General features: G+C 46.7%; 2 protein-coding genes across 2 annotated transcripts in view; both read right to left on the bottom strand.

The window, feature by feature from the left end:
- Positions 1-13,463, bottom strand: part of slc6a5 (solute carrier family 6 member 5) — a 21,780-nt gene extending 8,317 nt beyond the window's left edge. Inside the window, 17 exon segments of the mRNA XM_030377454.1 lie at positions 189-301; positions 1,108-1,232; positions 1,571-1,674; positions 2,514-2,648; positions 3,311-3,394; positions 3,396-3,444; positions 3,971-3,998; positions 4,001-4,125; positions 5,050-5,062; positions 5,488-5,661; positions 5,785-5,916; positions 6,493-6,646; positions 7,705-8,088; positions 8,090-8,137; positions 8,139-8,192; positions 11,684-11,816; positions 13,369-13,463. Of these exon segments, the coding sequence (XP_030233314.1) occupies positions 189-301; positions 1,108-1,232; positions 1,571-1,674; positions 2,514-2,648; positions 3,311-3,394; positions 3,396-3,444; positions 3,971-3,998; positions 4,001-4,125; positions 5,050-5,062; positions 5,488-5,661; positions 5,785-5,916; positions 6,493-6,646; positions 7,705-8,088; positions 8,090-8,137; positions 8,139-8,192; positions 11,684-11,816; positions 13,369-13,463 (1,950 nt within the window).
- Positions 13,169-20,144, bottom strand: part of prmt3 (protein arginine methyltransferase 3) — a 44,437-nt gene continuing 37,461 nt past the window's right edge. Inside the window, exon 16 of the mRNA XM_030377158.1 lies at positions 13,169-13,590. Coding sequence (XP_030233018.1) covers positions 13,481-13,590 — 110 coding nt within the window. The 3' untranslated portion in view covers positions 13,169-13,480. The remainder of the gene's footprint in view (positions 13,591-20,144) is intronic.

Below are 20,144 nucleotides of genomic sequence, written 5' to 3' on the forward strand. Positions count from 1 at the left end.
CCTTGAGCTCGTATCAAACACTCTTCTCCTGTTTCATTCACACAGCCTGGTAGCCCATAACATGCTCACAAAAGCACCATTCTGCCTACCGGTATGTGTGTGTGTGTGTGTGTGTGTGTGTGTGTTTGTGTGTGTGTGTGTGTGTGTGTGTGTTGTATGTGCATGCAGAGATAGTGTTGGAAGGTTACCATGGTATCCAGTCCGAGGGTCAACAGCATGAGGAAGAAGATGATGGCCCAGAACGGCGAGAGAGGCAGACGGGTCAGAGCCTCGGGATAAACCACGAACGCTATGCCTGGGCCTGGGCACACACACACACACACACACACACACACACACACACACACACACACACACACACACACGCACACGCAACCGCACACGCACCCGCACACACGCACAAAAACACGCACTCAAACGCACACACGCAAACACACACACACACGCACACACACAAGCAAAAGAACACGCACACACGCACACGTACACACACACACACACACACACACACGCACACACACACACACACACACACACACACACAAACATATACAAACGCACACGCACACACGCACACGCAAGCAAAGTTCAAGTACTGAAGTATTTCAAACATTTATGAAAAAGTATGATTAATAAGTAATATTAAAATAGACTTTTCCCGTAGTTTATTTATATTGAAAATATTGAATACGTGTAAGAACAATGGTGCTTTTTCAAAGAGTAAGAAACAATGGTCAGTAATGCACCTCAGAATATGATTATTGGGTATCCAATTATCCTCTCTATAAAACAAAGAAACCACTATGAATGAAAAGTGTTGATGAATGGATGCTGTCTCCCCTGGGTTGTTCGTCCAGAAAATGTATCCTCCTTTTGTTCGCTTTGCCAACTTGGGTTTGGTCAATTCACTGTGGTTGATTTAATTCAGGTGACTGAGCCAATCCTGGATTCACGGGAATTATTCATAGTCCATCCATGTTCATAGTGTTGCGATGCATCATTTGAAACCTAGGCCTGTTTGTCATTACCAATACACGCACATTGCAAGACACGCACACTCAGTGGTCCGTGTGCGGCAGACCTAGGTGTGACATCATGCGGTCTTACCTTCGTCCGCCACCTTCTCTATCGGCACCTTCAGCTCGTGCGCCATGAAGCCTATGACTGAGAAGATGACGAAGCCGGCAAATATACTGGTGGCGCTGTTTGTACAGGTCACTATTATAGTGTCCCTGAAAGGAAAATAAAGCAAAATGCTCAACGCTCTTTTCATTGTGGAAGCACATGATCATTTTAAATAAGGATACGGATTTAAACACATGCTCTAGCCGTGGTGGGAGAGAGGTTCAGCAGTGCCACCTACTGGCCAATACATATATTGTACTTTTACAACTTCATAAAAAGTTATCGTTCATTTTCTTGTCGAGGTTTTCATATTCCAATCTGTCCCATACACAACATACGAATAGAAAAAGAACTAGAGACATAAAAAGAAAGCAGCTTGCAATATAACTCAAATGAGTAGTGTTTTGTTATGGACAGAGGGGGCAGTGGTGGGCACATGGTTTACCGGTAGCAGTTGTTGTGGAACTTGTTGTAGGAGGAGAGAGTGATAAGGCCTCCCCACGCGGCCGACAGGGAGAAGAAGATCTGGGTGGCAGCGTCCTTCCACACCTAAAACAGAGCAGGAGGAGGAGGAGGAGAAGGTGGAGGAGGGGGAGGAGGAGGAGGAGGAGAAGGTGGAGGAGGGGGAGGAGGAGAAGGTGGAGGAGGGGGAGGAGGTGGAGAAGGAGAAGGAAGTGGAGGTGGAGAAGGAAGAGGAGGAAAAAGAGTTGGAATTGGAGGAGGAGGAGTAGGAGGTGGAGGAGGAGAAGGAGTTGGAGGAAGAGCAGGAAGGGGAGGAGGAGGAGGAGGAGCAGAGGACGGGGGAGGAGGAGGAGGAGGAGGGGGAGGAGGAGGAGGATTTGGAGGAAGAGCAGGAAGAGGAGGAGGGGGAGGAGCCGGAGGAGGAGGTGGAGGTGTAAGTAGAGGAGGAGGTGGAGGAGGAGGAGGATGAGGAGGAGGAAGATGAGGAGGAGGGGGAGGAGCCGGAGGAGGAGGTGGAGGTGTAAGTAGAGGAGGAGGTGGAAGAGGAGGAGGATGAGGAGGAGGAAGATGAGGAGGAGGGGGAGGAGCCGAGGAAGAGGTGGAGTGTAAGTAGAGGAGGAGGTGGAGGAGGAGGAGGAGGAGGAGGAAGATGAGGAGGAGGGGGAGGAGCCGAGGAAGAGGTGGAGGTGTAAGTAGAGGAGGAGGAGGATGAGGAGGAGGAAGATGAGGAGGAGGAGCAGATCCACACACTGGTCAGATGTTTGTCATCATGTGTGACAGTCAAGAACCGAGATGAACACAGGCATTGGTATCTCGCTAATCTTTTGCAAACCTCTATATTATCTATCATTATGGAACCGTTTTACTTTGTCAGCATCCTTTTATTGGTTTTATCTGGGAGGCATAGGGAATAGTGTCCAGGGTACCTTGGCGTCGATGAGCTTCTCCCACTTGGGGGTGATGAAGTAGAGGATGCCGTCGCCGGCCCCGGGGAGCGTGAGGCCCCTGATCAGCAGGATGACCAGAACCACGTAGGGGAAGGTGGCCGTGAAGTACACCACCTGGCCAGCAGGGGGAGGAGGGAGAAATAAAACAGATGGTTGGAATACAAGTACCGAGAAGATAGATAGATAGATCGATGCAACTTTATTAATTATTAGGAGGGGGTATTCCTTATAACAGCACAGCAGCAGTGGAAGACACAGGATAAGATACAATATAATGCAAATACATATAGCGCTAAGGAAAACAAAGAGAGATGCTAAAGTAAATGCTAAAGTCAATGCAAACAGAACAAACAGGACAAGGTAGTTAATCCCTGAGTTCTGTGTCACGTTCAGAAACATCTAGAAATGAATTTTATATTTTAACAAAGTGCAGGTATCCTTTTTTTTAAATAATAAAAATGTGGAAACCGTTTGAGCAGGTCACTTTAAGGCATACATTAGTTGGTAAACCAATATACTTGGATAAATAGGATTTGGAATAAATTACGTTTGGCCTAGTTCTCAAAATACATATCGTTTGGACTTGTAATATGAGAAACAAGTTGGATCTGCTACAGTTTGGCCTTGCGGCAAACTGGTGCATTTACAATAACCTGTCGAATCCTCTAGAGGGCAGCACTGGCTCAAGAAATAAAACTAAGGAGTTCCGTACATGGACGCCCCCTGTGACCACAGAGGAGAACAACAGATGAAGGAGTAATGCGCTGACCACGCACCTTTCCGGATGACTTGATTCCCTTAGCCAAAGAGGCGTAGACAATAACCCAGGCCAGGAACAGGCACCCGGCCAGGGCCCAGCGAGATGTCACCGGGAAACTCAATTCCTTTGGAAATGTGCAGTACGTTGTATCTGTAGGAAGGTCAGAGCAGTGGTTCTCAAACTCTTTCTACTAGTGTAGGCCTACCCCCTGATCTTTTTTCAGATGAATAGGCTACCCCCTTCATCGGCTTAAAATGTATTTGGAGAAAAATTATAAAATGAACATAAATAATGTATTGCTTTCTATGCGGCACATGAACATTAAAAGGTGCAAATACTAAAATTTTTGTCAGAAACATGGACCTGTGCATCATGCACTGTTGGCTAATTTCTCCACATAAAAGAAGCACAACGCCAGGAGGGTCAGTGCATGAAGAAGTGAATCCCAATACAATATATTCCTTCTGAAACTGAGAACATATTGGAGTTTCTGATACGCTTTCGTTCTCAAGGATTCTCTTTTCTCAAAGTCCCAAGAGCCACTGCTGGACCCGCACGGACAGAAAATTAAGAATAGGGCGAGGGGCCTCCACATTAACACCTATTCTTTTTTTCCCAACAATACAATAGGCATATAGGCTAACCCGGTGTTGAATATCTGCTGTGTCCGACTCACTTGAAATACTCCTCGCTGGGGCTCACAAGGTCTGGTTGGGGTCCACGGTGGTGTTTGAGGCAGTTTTAGTCAGGTTTCCGACCGCGTTAGCCGACAGACAGAAGAAGTGTTCTTTACGGATGAAAAAGTTTCTGTCGGCGGAGGATGCAGGTGTCCTGTTCCGATAAAAATAAGCAGACAATCAGAGAATGACACACAGGCCAGACCTACAGCATAACAGAGCATCTGAGAGCATCATGGCCTGGGCCTATCGAAACCTAACCTAGAAGCATTTCAAATACATGGTTTGGTGTTTTTTTCCTCGCTTTCAAATTCAAACTGATAAAATGTCTGTATTAAATGTAAAAAAAGTAAATGGCAAAGCCCTACATGTGCACGTTTTCCAATGGAAAAAATGTGCCATAATATTGTGACTGAACCATTGAGCCTGTATGTAAATACAGAATGTAGGTCAGCATCTATTATTTTATTAATATTTACGTGGTGTTTTATACGATTGTTTTTTCCCCAGGCGAAATATACAATAGCCTATGTAACTAAAAATAGGCAGGTGGCCTTTTTAACAATAAGCATATCTTTATGTATCACATTATTAACTCTAAAATAGACAAAAGCATGATGACCAACATAGAGAAGGGACAGAGAGAGAGAGTTGATGGTTTGTTTGTTTGTCTGTGTGCTTGCGTGTGCGTGTGCATGTGTGTCGGGGGAGGAGGTGTAATTGCAGAACATGACCAGAAGAGGTCTGTCTCGGGACCACTGCGGTACTGCAGAACCACGGTACAGTAAATTTGTCAAGCAAGCAGTTTTTGTGCTGAATTCGCAGAAGAAAAGAAAAGCAGGATAGTTTTTTTTTATCGAATCGTGTCATTTATTTTCCCAATTAAATCGATATAGGTTCATCCTGCTCTAGCCTGCAATTTATCGAACTAATAAGCCTTTGTTAATAGCAGTGATAAACATGACTAATAACAATTTACCCGCATATTATCATATTTGAATTTTCTAAAACGAATTCTTATTTTAAATATGTTTTTCTTTTTACAAACATGCACTTCGGTTGCAAATAACGCATATACGATTGACACGAATCTCATGGCCTTATATATAGTAGCCATAGTGTGAGGTTTCTGACGGTAATTAAGTTATCTTGCATATACGCGCAGAAAAGGGAAGGTGAAAGAGTTCCCACTGATCTGAAGGTTCATGCGTAAGGAAGAGGACAACGCTGAGCAGAAACAAAACACTGCATCACGGGTCATTATTCATTTTACTGCAGGTCTGTAAGACATCTCAGCTGAGGGAGGCATGACGCATTGCGCATTGTGGAGAGGTGCAATTGGTGCGCACGTGTGTGTGTGTGTGTGTGTGTGTGTGTGGTGTGTGTGTGTGTGTGTGTGTGGTGTGTGTGTGTGTGTGTGTGTGTGTGTGTGTGTGTGTGTGTGTGTGTGTGTGTGTGTGTGTGTGTGTGTGTGTGTGTGGTGTGTGTGGTGAGAGTGTGAGTGTGTGCGTCTTACCTAATAGGAGCATGTCTTTGTCCTTACATTCCACTGTGTTCCAGTCATTCCTACAGTTAGCCCATGGCAGTGAGCCCTTCAACGAAGCGAATAGGTAGTACAGTGTCCAGCACATTATAATATTATAGTAAATGGCTATCAAGACAGATATTATCAACATGGCAATCCCGCAACCTAAAATAAATAAATGAGACGAAATGTATAAATTACTCTTAAGCAAATAGAAGAGCCTGGTTATAAACAGTGGTTTAAATGTGATTACAGGTCAGGAGCTCTGTGCGTAAAAGCGCAGTTTACCTTGCAGTGCCGGGATGGCTTTCCATACTGACACGGGGCCCTGACTGGCAAACTGGCCGAGGGAAACCTCCATCAAAAAGATGGGGATCCCGGCAATGCCCAGCATAGTCAAATAGGGTATCAAAAATGCACCTGCAAGAAACACACAAACCTGGCTGGATTTAGCGAATCAATGTCGGATTAAGTTTGACTTGTGCATTAACAGCAAGGAGCCTTTTCGTTTTACCTTATTGTTATTTATTATTTAACAGATGTGGTTTTGAAAAGAAGTGATTCGCTTTCTTTGCCTCAAGAAATGTGTCAATAATAGTCAATTAAAAAAAAAGCAAAAATGATTACAGCAAACAATAATTATATTAATATAAGCCATAATAACAATTCCCATGTATTTATTCTTTTTCGAAGGCCTATCACCAGCTGGAGGTAGGCCTACATGTTCTGCATCATCAGCGTTAGGATACATATGTGCAGTTTTATTAATGACGTTGTCTGTGGGAGGAGTATAATGGGCTTTTATATGTTACAACTATTTTGCTTATTTTCCAAATAGGCCTCAAACGAGACCATTTCACAGACAAGCGACTCCAACGGCCCTCATCCCTTTGGAAGTCACCAAGGGGCTAAAACCACGCTGATGCTTTGGTTTAGTTTTTACTTTATTGTAGGCCTAATTTGTGGCAACACATTTTTGACCAGCTAGAATCTTACCTCCACCATTCTGAAAGGCCAGATAGGGGAACCTCCAGACGTTCCCCAGGCCCACCGCGTAACCCACCATGGACAGAATAAAATCCATCTTATTGGTCCAGTTTCCTCTTTCCTTATTCTCATCCCCCTCTTCATCATCGTCATCATTGTTAGCCTGAGAAAAACAGAGTCAGCCTGAGGAAACACTCGGTCCACATTTAATGTATAACCAAAATACCGAAAAGCTCCGTTTTCTGAGTGGTTTGTTAAGTGATAACAACGAAATGCAACAAACGAAAACGGGGAAAATTTTGAAACCCTTCCAATTTCTATAATTGTGTGAAAAAGTTAATTTGGATTTCAAACCAAATGCACCAGAAATATGAACCCACATTGAGCAGAAAGCTATTTTGTTACACATCATCTCCCAGGCGGAGTGGTTGCAGATTTTACAGTGGGTGCAGCTTTTACAGTTGGTTCAGCTTTTATAGTGGGTGCAGCTTTTACAGATCCACGGGACGCGTGCACGTTTTCTCAACTCCATCGAGCGGGTGGATGCGCGCGCACGGGGAGGAGGAATGCCCCTCTTGGGGATTGCAACAATGGGTAGAATCCGCAACATTATGTAACACATTACTACACACATTACTACGCAGCGTAAGGGACAGCCGGGTCCGGTCCCGCGGGAGCAGGGTGCGTCTTGGGGGATGCCTCCCCAGACACAACACGCATGGCGCAATGCAGACACGGAGACCGTGTCCAAATTACAACCATTCATAAATTGTGTGGCTTGAACGCCACGGAACCAAATCCACCAAACTACTGCCTTGCGTCCACCTGCGGTAAAGCCTGCGCTTATCGTTTAAACAGCAGCCATGCGTAAAACCCTTTGTAGAGATGGAGCGTTTATAGCTGGTGGATTTTGGAATTGATTTGGACACAAATATGAAACCCGACACCGGGATTAATGAAAAAAGAGCGCCATGCAGGAGCAAGAATGCGCTCAACGAATCGATGTTCCGCAGCCATGGAGTGATCAGATCTATTGTAGGCATGGAGCGGAGGCGTGGATTATTTACTACAGGATGACAGGTTTCCACATAATAACACTACATTTAGACGAACGCGTGTAAAGGCTAAATCGAAGCCAGAATACACCTGCTCTGCCTGGACAGGTTCCGGATGATCCAATCTAAGGCTGATACGGCGTGAAACTCTTTCCCGATCACTTACCAACGCCACGGGCTGCACAGACGTGTTGCCATCCGTGCCCAGGATGATGGTGGTCTGGCTCATCGCAGTCCAGTTGCTCGACGCGTTGTTTTGATCCGTGTCGCTGCGTAACGGGTCCCCATAATGGACCGCCGTCCCCCGGCCCTGGGAGGCTGACGTTGAGCCCCCGAGCAAAGCCCCGGTGGAGCCGCAGGAGTCCTTCCGGAAGGCCACGGAGCCGGGCACCGCCGGCGCCGCGTTTTTAAACGTCCCATACACTTTGGTAGTCTCGGCTTCCCCGAGTTTATTATCCGCCGTCGGACAAAAAGTTTGGCCCTCGGCGCCGGGGGGCGGCTGGGGCGCTGGGTGCGAGTGGTGGGACGAGGCGCACAGCTCTGGTTTTTTGTGCCGTAAGTCCCACGGCTCCGTCGGGCTGTAGGGAGGGGGGTGTAGCCGGTCGGGCCGGGGGGGGCCGGGGCTTTGGACATGTCTCTCTGCTCGGAGTAATCCTGTGGTGTGGGAACGATGGATGAGGATCAGCCAGAGATATCCAACACACACATGAAATAAGAAACAAAGAAAAAAAAACCCTTCACAAGCGTTATCTTAAACCTTTCATGGCGGGATGGTCAGAGTCGACATCTGTGTTTTTTATTCTAGAGAAACTGAATCTTAGGATTTGCTAAAATTGTAAAACTGCCGCATTGTTTTGTCCCACTTAAGTGTTTCCGAAGCGCTTTCACTCGCCTGTTTTTACTTCATGGATGTCCCTGGTTTCTGCTCACAGTCAGTGTGTATGTGTATGTGTATCTCTCTGTCTGTGTGTGTGTGTGTGTGTGTGTGTGTGTGTGTGTGTGTGTGTGTGTGTGTGTGTGTGTGTGTGTGTGTGTGTGTGTGTGTGTGTGTGTGTGTGTGTGTGTGTGTGTGTGTGTGTGTGCGTGTGTGTGTGTGTGTGTGTGTAGGGGGGAGGAGGGGGGTTTGCTTTCCCCTGCTCGGCGTTTCTGCAAGATTCTTTAATTTTACGCCCCATTTCCCGCATGTCATTCAACCTCGCACATCCAGCGGCTTTATGGGCAATAGACAAGCTGCTGGCTGCTGGCTCTCCCGGCGTCTCTCTGAAGCCTCCCCGGCAGACATACACCCTCCCCGGCCTCTCTCTGCACCCTCCTCTGCCTCTCTCTGCTCCTTCCCCGGCAGACATACTCCCTCCCGGGCCTCTCTCCATACCCTCCCCGGCAGACATACACCCTCCACCCCGGCGTAGGGCTACAGCCTCACCAGACCCGGCGGGTTTACAAATCGATCCCTAAATTTAGCTCTCATAAAATAAAACCACCAGCACCATAAAAGCAACAGAGGAGAATGAAACTGCAACCATTTGGATCTGTAGCAAGTGATAGTATTGAGATAATATAAATATGAAATGGGAAAATGCAGCTTTAACCGTTTTGTTGTCGTTTTTTATGCAAAACGAATGCACTCATAATGATGTCATACAGTGTAAACAGACTGGCCTTTGTACTGGAAGGTAAGAAATAGATCTGGAAAAAGACACAAAAATAGTAAATGCTAGTTGGCGCTCGAATGAAGTAGCGGCAAAGTTTCCCCAAGTCTGCAAAAAAACGCTCCAATCCCGCACAGACGGGAGCGCACAGAGTCCATTCTCCAAACAGCACTTTAACTCAGTAACTCTGCATATCGGATGAGTGTCTGCGGGGTAAGACATAAAAATAACCATGAGCCTGTGTTTAAAAAAAAACCAAAACTTAATAAATGCGCAAAAGGGTTAGGGTTAGAGAGTAGGGCACTCACCATGCTGGCAGAGGAGCGCTGTGCTGCGGACTGATGCTGAGGCAGCTGTGGAGGAGGAGAGAGGAGGAGAGACTGCGCGTCGACTTGACTCACAGGAGCGCAAAGCTTTCTACTCCGCGGGAAGAAGACGGGCTCTGCGTCAGAGTGGGGCAGCAAGGTGCCCTTCGCGGGACATTTTCTTGGTCATAGGAGTTTGATAAATCATTGGCCTTGGATTCTGATTTTAAAGGGACCCACGAGCCGGTGGAGACGGTGGAGGGTGGGGGGCGCACTCCCGTAGGTTCGCGGTCACGCGCAAGCGGTGTGAGTGTGAGCGTGTGCGCGCCAGACTGACTCGTTCAAAGTTGATTGATAAGCGCGCGTCTCCGGGGATATATTGCGTACGCAGGTTTGGGTCACGTTCCCGAGCCTTTGCAGGTACGTTGTGTGTGCGTGTGTTTATGTGGGGATGTGATTGAACCCGTAAGTCCAGTGGTGTATATTGTTGCTCTCTGCTGTTCGGGTTTTGGAATCTAACGATGGAGAAAGTACGCCTTTCTCGTGCGTGCGGCTTGGATCATTTGTTGTATAGACCCCCGTGGGGGGTCTGCACAGCTATGGACATTGTTAATGGCGTGTGTGTTGGAGTTGTTTACTAAACATCGAGTTACAATCGAGAACAAGTTGATGTGTTTGTTTCTGTTGCTTGATAGTGCTCTCGTGTAACTCCGTGTGTGTGTGTGTGTGTGTGTGTGTGTGTGTGTGTGTGTGTGTGTGTGTGTGTGTGTGTGTGTGTGTGTGTGTGTGTGTGTGTGAACACATTCACTCCGTGCACGTGGAGCGGGGCCTTAAATTGTAGCTTTAGAGTATCAATGCAGCTTTTAAGAATGGAGTGAAAATGGTTGAGTTAAAAATAGCCGTAGTAATCAAAAACCGTCGTTTTGTACGCGCATGGGCAGTGGGACAGCAGCGCTCCTCCGTGCGTCACAAGAGGCGCACGGATGAAGTTAAAAAAAACAAAAGCGGGGGGGCGAGGTTCCTCCGAGGCTACTCATTTGTTAAGATTTGTACGCAAGTTATCTTCTTCTCAGAGGTATCACGTGGTCAGCCAAGAATTGGGTGGCAACCTACATCCAGTGTAGCAGGCCAGGGTACGGGCCAGTGGCACTGCAATGCGTTATAACACCGCAACGTGCTGACTACTGCCTCTGGAAACCGATCAGGAACCCTGGAATAAACCATAGAACTCTAGAATAAACACAGAACCATAAAATAAACCCTAGAACCCTAGAATAAACCCTAGAACCCTAGAAAAAACAATAGAACCCGAGAAAAAACCCGAGAATAAACCATATAGCACTCTAGAATACAACACAGAACCCTAGAATAAACCCTATAACCATAGAATAAACCCTAGAATAAACAATAGAACCCTAGAATAAACCCTAGATCCCTAGAATAAACCCTAGATCCCTAGAATAAACCCTAGAACCCTAGAATAAACCCTAGATCCCTATAATAAAGGGGATCTAGTGTGCAACGCTGCTGTTACTCCGGACAGCATGGGAATAAAATGAAGGGTGCGTTTAGTTCAAAAACAAATCCCTTGCAAAAGGAATGTTCACACGTGTCCGTAGGGTGAGGAGGATGCGCGCCACCGACCCGAGGCCCCCAGGGGCCCTTCACTCTGCACGCTGCACGGGTCCCCTTGCGCAGCTTGTAAATCTCCGTCCGTTACAGATAAGAGGCTGAGCCGCTGTATTAGCCGGCCGCTTTGGGCTTTAATTACATCGTCAACAGAGAATAATTGTAATTGATTTCTGCTCCTCTTCCATTGTCCGCTCCCCTCACAGACCCCCCCCCCCCCCCCCCCAGTCCAAAAGGGGCTTTAGCCGCATGGTCATACCGCACTCTATGACCAATGCATGCACAATTAGATTATTAGCGCCTGTTGTAGGCCGATTCATTTTCCAAAGGCCTTCCTTCCTGCAAATAAAACACTGATCTTCCCGAACGTGTCCCGTTAATAATGCATAAAAAACAACAACTCTCGACCAGTCGTGTACGTGCTGACAAGACTTATTTAAAAAATAAATGGTTCTGGTATTATTGTACGGCACCCTCGGTATCGAGCCGTATAGAGATTCCCGTCCACAGCCATCCCCGCATTATCCCGTGCATAATAATGAACAGCACATTCCTTAATTACAGGAGACCGTGTAATTAATGGATCGCTGCCGCTGTCGCTCTCCTCTCGATCGAAGCCGATGAGATTCCCATCCGTCTGTGGGCGTCTCGAGAGCGGCCCCTGGCTGAAGGTCAGAGCGGGGCCCGACAGCGGCCTGTAGCGGTGAGGGCCAACATTTAGATAGCGTTGGAAGTCCATTTAGACGCCGTTATTTTTCTCTTTACGTTTGATTTATAGAGATCGATTTATAGACCTATATGTATATTTTATTAAGCTACATTTTTTAATTGTATAGAGATTGAATCAGTCCTGTTTTACATAAGACCTAATAAACAGACCCAAATAATTCAATGAAGGCTTTTGTCACACAATTGTTTTAGTGAAATCGCCTAAGTGTTAGGCAGATATTTTTTTTATCCTTTTAGAACTTAGAACAAGCACCTCGATGTTATTTCACCTTTTAGGGGCAATCACATTTCCCAAAGAACAGCTTAAAGGACTTAAAGTAGGCAATATATATTGGACAATAGCAATTATTTGGCCTTCAGCTGTATTTCAAATATTAATTTTAAATGGTTTTAAATGTAACTATCTACTTGACATTGTTTTAACCAAAACGCTCCGTTTAAAAGCAGGCCTGGGAAATAGGCTTTGTTTTCGCTTAGCTGAGTCCACGTTCAGTAAAGCACTAACTCTGCATCAATACGGGGAAGGGGGCGTGTCACTTGCTTCCGCTTCATATTAATTTCGACCAAGCATTTCGCAGGACGCGGGGAGCCGTTATGGCAATAATCAGCGAACACGAACTCTGCCAGCACTAGGACTGAACTAAATTGGGTCTTTAAAAGCCTCAAGTCAACAACGTAGACTGGGCGTTGTAGAATTTGTTACTCATATTCCCCTCTGGAAGCTTTCTCTTTTGTAAAATATCTACTGTTACGATATAGTAGGGCTACAAGACGTAACTCCACCCCTTTTTGTTTTTGGCTTCCGGTCCAGGCTTTGTGCCACCTGGGAATAAAAACTGATCAGCTGGATCTGAGGTTAACAACGTTGACAGACAGAGACTCTGAATCACGTCTCAACCTTATAGTATTTCATTTAGTGTGATAAGTGAAAGCAAAATGGGTCGTTATTGTGCTTTTTTGTTCTTGACTGAAACAATAAAAGCAAAAACGGCTAAATTCTTATGTTCTGCTACGAGCGCTAAATGCAAAAAAAAATCCATGTTCACCTACATAACTGTTTCATTTTTGTCTTAACCATGACAATGAATTTAATATTTTATAATTTTTTATAGATTTTTTACATTTTTGGCAAAATAACTTTCATTGAAAACAATACTCTAAGTGTAAAAGTTTCATTTTAAGTAATCCGTAATCCGTAAAGATCCATCGTGTCCTTATCCGATGAGTACAATCAATCAACAATGTGAAGCGCTGGTAAGAACTCATTAATGAATAGCCATAACATCCTCTGTAGAACATCCATTACACACTGACACGATTCTGCATTATAAATCTTTATTAAAAAGAACAAATCGCCTTTGACACTTTAGATCCCTGTGATCAAACGTCCCTCCAGTCGTCTGAAATCACGCTCACTCATCTGAAATCACGCTTGTGTGTTTGCGTGCTCATGTGTTTGTGTGTGTGTGCATGTGCATGTGTGTGTGTGTGGTCCATGCTAATACTTTGAGTACACACCATCTCTGGAAGAACACGTAGAATGCCATCTCCACCTGTGTTTCAGTCCTACGGGTTAAAGGTGGAGTATTCAGAGTCATCCTCTCAGACCCCATCCCGTCAGCTCCCACGCTCACTGCAGCATGTAGGTCTGCCTCCTGTCCCGGAGACTCAGCGTGACCAGCAGCGACCGGGGGTCCTTCTTGTTCTTGATGACTTTGATCGTTCCCTGAAGCTCCTCCCCTAGAGAGAGAGAGGTGAGGAACAGGGTTGAGTCCTGAAACACAGCCTCGTCCAGCAGTGTATAATTCATTAAGCTGTAGAATACGTAGGATCACACATCACCTGAGGATTTGTGATTCCCGCTAGCTGATAATATGATTTTGCGCACTTTCTCATATGATAAATGGACTACATTTATGTAGCGCTTTTCTAACAGTGGCCAATCAAAGCGCTTTACAATATTGCCCAACATTCATACATTCACACACACGCTGTGTTACCCATGCAAGGCGACAGCCAGCTCGTCAGGAGCAGTCAGGGTGAGGTGTCTAAGCTCCCGTTACCGGTCAATCCGCTCTGTCTACTGAGCCACATGCCGCCCTCTCCTTAAGACCACGTTAACCTAAGTTGATCTAGGACAGTGGTTCTCAATGGGTCTCACTTCAGGACCCACGTGTGTGAAACACATGAGTCATTAAGTCACGACCCAAAGAAAAAAAGACTATTTGCTAATGTTGCAGTAATCAGCATTGCCTTCATGTACTGCTGAACATTGAGTGAAGAAAACACTGGTACAATTCGGGTTGAATTTAATGAAAGAGCAAGCCACTGAAAAATCATTGAATCATGAGTTATTCATGCACTTCATTCTAAAGATTACGGTTTGGCATAAGCTCTGCGACCCAGTCAAAAAGACCCAAGTATAGTTTGCGACCCACCAGTGATGAATCACCAATCCAGGAGACTGTACGAGGACAAAGATCCTAAGACATGATAAGATAAAACTATAAATCTTTCGGTGTTTACAGCCGCAAAAAGATAAGCGAAAACAAAGATGCCAAAAATACAATAAAAGCTAAAAACCTAATTAAGGGCCACATTTTGTGTGGTACTGTACGAGTGCATTGGAGAGAACGCCCATCCAGATGTCTCAAAGAGCGCGGTGCCTGTACGTGTTCACACGGTACGCTGGCGAAACAGAGGCCAGGAGGAGAGGGTGGTGATAATCACTTTGATTAACTTCACGTTTGACTGCTGGGGGTAAATGAATGTTTACCCAATCAGCAAACAAGTTTTTTTTCTCTCTCTCTCTCTCTCTCTCTCTCTCTCTCTCTCTCTCTCTCTCTCTCTCTCTCTCTCTCTCTCTCTCTCTCTCTCTCTCTCTCTCTCTCTCTCTCTCTCTCTCTCTCTCTCTCTCTCTCTCTCTCTCTCTCTCTCTCTCTCTCTCTCTCTCTCTCCCCCCTCTCTCTCCCCCCTCTCTCTCTCTCTCTCTCTCTCTCCCCCTCCCTCTCTCTCTCTCTCTCTCTCTCTCTCTCTCTCTCTCTCTCATATATAGCCGGAGGTTAGGGGAGGACGGGGAGGGAAAATCGCTGACTGCGGCATTTTCTCCAGCGAGGCGTCTTGTGTCACGTCTCCGCCGTTGCCATGCCGACGCGGCGGCGGGTGCACCGGGCTGCTGGCGCCGCGCTCTGGGCCCGTCACTTCATTACAGACGAGCCAACAGCAGAACCGATGAATTGTGTTGGACGCCCCCCGTGTGTGCTGCACATGTGTGGGGTGTGTGTGGGGCGAGCGTCTGTCATGATCAGCGATTTGTCATAGATCAGCAAATACCTCAACATCTCTGTGACATATTTGCAACACAACACATTATAGATTTGGTTGTTCTATTAGGGCTAAAGGTGGATGTTATGCTCTCAATTGTACAACAGAAACCAAGCTTGTACTGATTATTATTAATAACCCATTTCCATTGGCCCCTTACAAATTAGTGATCAGGGCAAAAGTGCCTTTGTTTAAATAGCTACACTATGAGGCTTACTAACCTGCTGATAGAATTGTAGAAAATTGTCTGCTTCAATCGCAGTACAATACATGATTTCTGATTAAATTATGAGGAGAATTGCTTTCTGTCAGAAACACACAATGGACGGAGCCATACAAGTTTTTAACTTATGAATCCTTCTGTGTTTCACTGCATCGGTCACAAATAGAGTATCCGCTCTGCTCTGGTGCAGCAGTATCATGACAGGAACGAGAGAGCTTATAAAAAGAGACATTGAAACAGCGGGAGTGTGATGACAGCCAGGTGACGCATGGCCCAGGGGGAACCGAGGAGTTTGTCCAAACTTATTCTGCACTCCACCACTCACTTAAGACGCAGCACTCTGTGTGAGGGACAGACGGGCTGAGACAGACCACGTCATATCTGGGCGTAGAAAGAGAGGCAAGCTGGGGGAAAAGGGCGACCATTTTGTAGAGATGTTCCGATAACCTTTTTTCCTTCCCGATACCGATTTCTGAACTTGAGCATCGGCCGATATCAAGTAGATACCGATACAGCATCTAGCATTGTTACTACTAACAGCATTGTTCTTATTGAAGGGTTCTCTTAAGGTGACATAAATGTATCGTCGGATCACTTACTATAGACAATTTTTTGTAGACAGCAATACCTCATGTCGATACCCGTCGATAGCCGATATCGGAGGAATTTCCGATACTGGTATCGGTATCGGAACAACTAGCATTTTGCACAAGTTACAGCGAAAGGTAGGCACTATGGAGAAATTAAAGTGAGGCTGCTGTGGCCTCTAATTTAGGAGAGAACTAGAGCTGCAAAAGGTTTCAAAGCCCTAGTGACTTCATTCATCATAGACCTTTGCTTATAAAGAAAAAAAAAAAAAAATTCTTGGATCAACGAATACAATGACAAAACCAAACTAATTGCCAACTTTCCAGTGGAGAGGGTTGACACTCGAAACACTGACAAGACTTCTTCTGGATTCAGTCCCCGTAGAGGAAGACCTCTGAATAAACGGGGTATTCCAGCATGTAGTGCCAGCCGAGCGTGGAGATGAAGGCGGGTGTAGAGGCGGTCTGTTGCTGGGATGTGGTACCAGCGCGTGGCGGTATCATTTACCGAGCTGGGTCCCAAGCAAGCCCCAACCCCCCATCTCTGCTGCAGCTCGCTTGCTTCCCCATGAAATTACAGTCGTTACAAACCCTTCCCATTTCACAGTAATTGAAACCGTTATTTTTTTTTACCTTAAGCCGTAAGGCTATTTTCCCACTGCGCAATAGTGAGACTAAAAACCTAAATCCCTGACCTGAATAATGAAAAGGCAATGTCACTAGAAAGGACAAAATGCTAACCCATGTGGCAGATGTAGTTTGACTGTTTAATCACGCATACTACGTGACGATCCTGGAATACAACCTTAGACTCAGGTTGTCCAGTTCTATCCCCCCCCCCAACAGTACCAATCTACTGCTCTAGCAGCCGTAGGAAGCAATCCCAGAAAGATGTGTTCCCCTTTCAACTTCCTTTATGTCAACCCCCCGTCACATGGCCCATACCCCACCTCCGAGACACTCTGACTCCTGCTATACCCCCGCCCTCTGCAGCCCTGGGAAGGCGGGGGAGGGTGTGATGGGGAGGCTGGGGGGAGGAGTGGGAGGCCTGTTTTATAGGGCTGTACGTCTTGGGCACCTGCCTGCAGACACAGGCTGAACTCCCAGCCTGCGCAGCCAGCCGGCAGCACCCATCATCGTGAACAGCGCTCCAGAGTGGGAGGGGGGCAGGGTGGGGAAGGAGGAGGCGGGGCCCCGAAGGTTTTTCCGAGCAGTTTTTTCGGTGCTCGAATTCTGAAACGAATTCTGAACCTACGGTTGAGCTTACTTTTTGCTCTTAACCTGACATTAATCAGCACAATGTACTCACATTGACATCTGTTGAAGGTGTAGTTAGTTATAGTTAGTTAGATAGTTTAGTACCGAAGTAGTACTGTTAAAATACGGGATCGATAAGAGTAGTATTACCATTAAAGTACCGGATCTATATGCAGTATCGATAAGAGAAGTAGGACTGTTAAAGTACCGTATGGATAAGCAGTATCGATAAGAGCAGTCATATTGTTAAAGCACCGGATTGATAAGCAGTATCGTTAAGAGAAGTAGTACTTTTAAAGCACCGGATTGATAAGCAGTATCGTTAAAAGAAGTAGTACTGTTGAAACCTTAACGATACCTGTCTGTGTGCAGGACTAGGGAAGTGGAAGGGCGAAAAAAGAAACGGGCGAAACGTTGAGCCGACCAATAGATCGGCTGTGAAAGATGCGTGCCCCTTTATGTCAGCGCCCAGTGGTGGACGACACACCGACCGGGTTGCCCTCTTCACCTAAATACACGTTGATTGAAAAGGACGAGGAAAGAAGAGGGGCGGACGTTCCACGCAGCCGGCACCGAGCCCTCCTCTCTCTGCGGGGCCGGCTTCCCGAACAACAGCCGAGCGTGACAAATGACACCGCGTTTAATTTATTAAGCTGCCAAGCAGGAGTATTTGCAAACACGTTTGGTTCCAGCCCGCTGGGTCCTCCCTCTTTTCTTCCGCTCGCATCTCAGAGAGAATCTCAGGCTGCAAAGTTAATTACTGCACTCGCACACACAACGCATCAGACGGGCTTCTGCCGCGGCCTGTGATAAATCAATGGAGACAGAGCACTGTACTGAAACAAATGCCGAAGGCCGCAGCGGAAGCGGAAGCTTTAGTCCCTTTAGTCCGGTTTAGAGGAGCAGAGAAAGGCCACTGCAAACACAAGGAGGAGACTAGACGAGGATAGACATGACAATAGCCTCCTTGAAGGTGAACGAGGGAAACTTTTCATCTCCCTCCCGCGTCGATGCTCAGGGAAATGTTGCTGGTGAACGTAGGCAAGTGTGTGTGTTGCAGGGGGGAAGGCGACACACACACACACACACACACACACACACACACGGCAAGGCGTGCGTGTGTGTGTGTGTTAAAGAGATTGAGAATGCTTATGAGGATCATAAGCATCGGTGACCCCCTCCGGTCACCGGTCTTGATTGGATTGTGTTTCGTTGGACCTGAAAGGACTGCAGCAATTGAGGAGCATAACCTCTATTACTGTGTGCATGTATGTCATGGTTAGCATGTTGTAATCAGGGAGTGCACCGCCTATTCAAATACACGGATGTTGCACTCAGTTCTAAGATGAAATCCTATGCAGTGAACATGCATTTATTTTTGGTGCAGGAATCTGCACCATTGAGAGAACTGCAGACTTCCCTTAATGGTTGGGGTAGGGGAGGGGTGTGTGGCTGTGAGCAGATCCAGTACTAGTAAGCGGTGACTGTGACCATAGGTTCTTTTCCGTGCTATTGGCTAAATGTAAGTGTTACCGAGGAGAAGGAAACAAAGATCCGAAACCCAGAAACCACTCGGCTCAAACGCAATCCATTTGTTAGCGCCGAAAAAAGGCACGTGTGTGACCATGCGTGTTGCGCTTAAGGAGGGGCACGCATCAATCTGCTCATGTGCCTATAAAGAAACACATTCAAGCACACAGAAATCTAACACAAGAACGGCGGCATCAAAGGCGCACGGTTGCACACACTCACACTAACGCACAAGAGCACACGACTGCACACACGCACCTGAAACAGAAAAGACTTGCTGGCACCTCTTTGATTCTCACAAAGACACCACTCCTCCCGCACTACACTACACTACACTCTGCGACTCACACGTATAATCACACAAACACACGCAGTGGTCTCTGGTAAACTAGTGCCGTGCGACAGCCAGCAGCTGCCAGGCCTTCTGTGCCCGATCGCTGAGCGGAATCTGTCTCCGTTTCCAACCCAGCGGTAGTTTCCACGCTGCTGTGCTCAGTGTTAGCGAGCCGCGGCGCCCAGTGTAGCACTTCAGAGCCGCGCCCGAGTTCCTTATCGGAGCGTCCCGGTGTAAACGCCGTGGCCGGCCCTTGACGTATCTTATCTCGCCGCGAGGGGGTGTAGCGTCCGACGCCCCCCTCCTCCCTCACCGCCCCCCTCCGACTAACATAGTCTCTCTCTCTCTCTCTCTCTCTCTCTCCCCCTCCCTCTCTCACCGTGGGGATCATTTATTACACTTGGCTGTATCTGATCTCTCGCCAACGAGTGGACGTCCAGATTCCATCCCTCCCCCCACCACCGCCCCCTTCCCTCCCCATCCCATCCATTCCCACATCGGACGACAGATTCCTGAAAGCCATTACGATAGCGTGGACACAAAGCTGTCCTCTTTCCCTGCAACGCACCTCTTCAGCAACATCACGCAGCGACCGTTGATGTACATGGGGAGATGTCATTGTACAGATAACTTATAGAGTACCTTGGTGCTTAGTGTACCGCAAATACCTGTCCCCACACATCTACCGTACGAGACTAACGTGGGTTTGAGAGTTATGATGCGCTGTGTTCCTTGGTGATATTTTGATACTGTAGAATGGCACTGAATACTTACTTTTTTACAGTACTAGAACGACTGATACGTAAACGTACGTTGGGATGGGAATGATACGTTCTACGGTATCATACTGTAGAATGACACTGAATCCTTACTTTCTACAGTACTGTAGAATGACACTGATTTGTAAACGTGCGTTGGGAGGGGGAATTGATGAATTCTACAGTATCATACGCTAGAATGACACTGAATCCGTACTTTCTACAGTACTGTAGAACGACACTGATACGTAAACGTACGTTGGGATGGGAATGATACGTTG

Source organism: Gadus morhua, chromosome 14 (genome assembly GCF_902167405.1).
Source record: "Gadus morhua chromosome 14, gadMor3.0, whole genome shotgun sequence".
Taxonomy (NCBI): Eukaryota; Metazoa; Chordata; class Actinopteri; order Gadiformes; family Gadidae; genus Gadus; species Gadus morhua.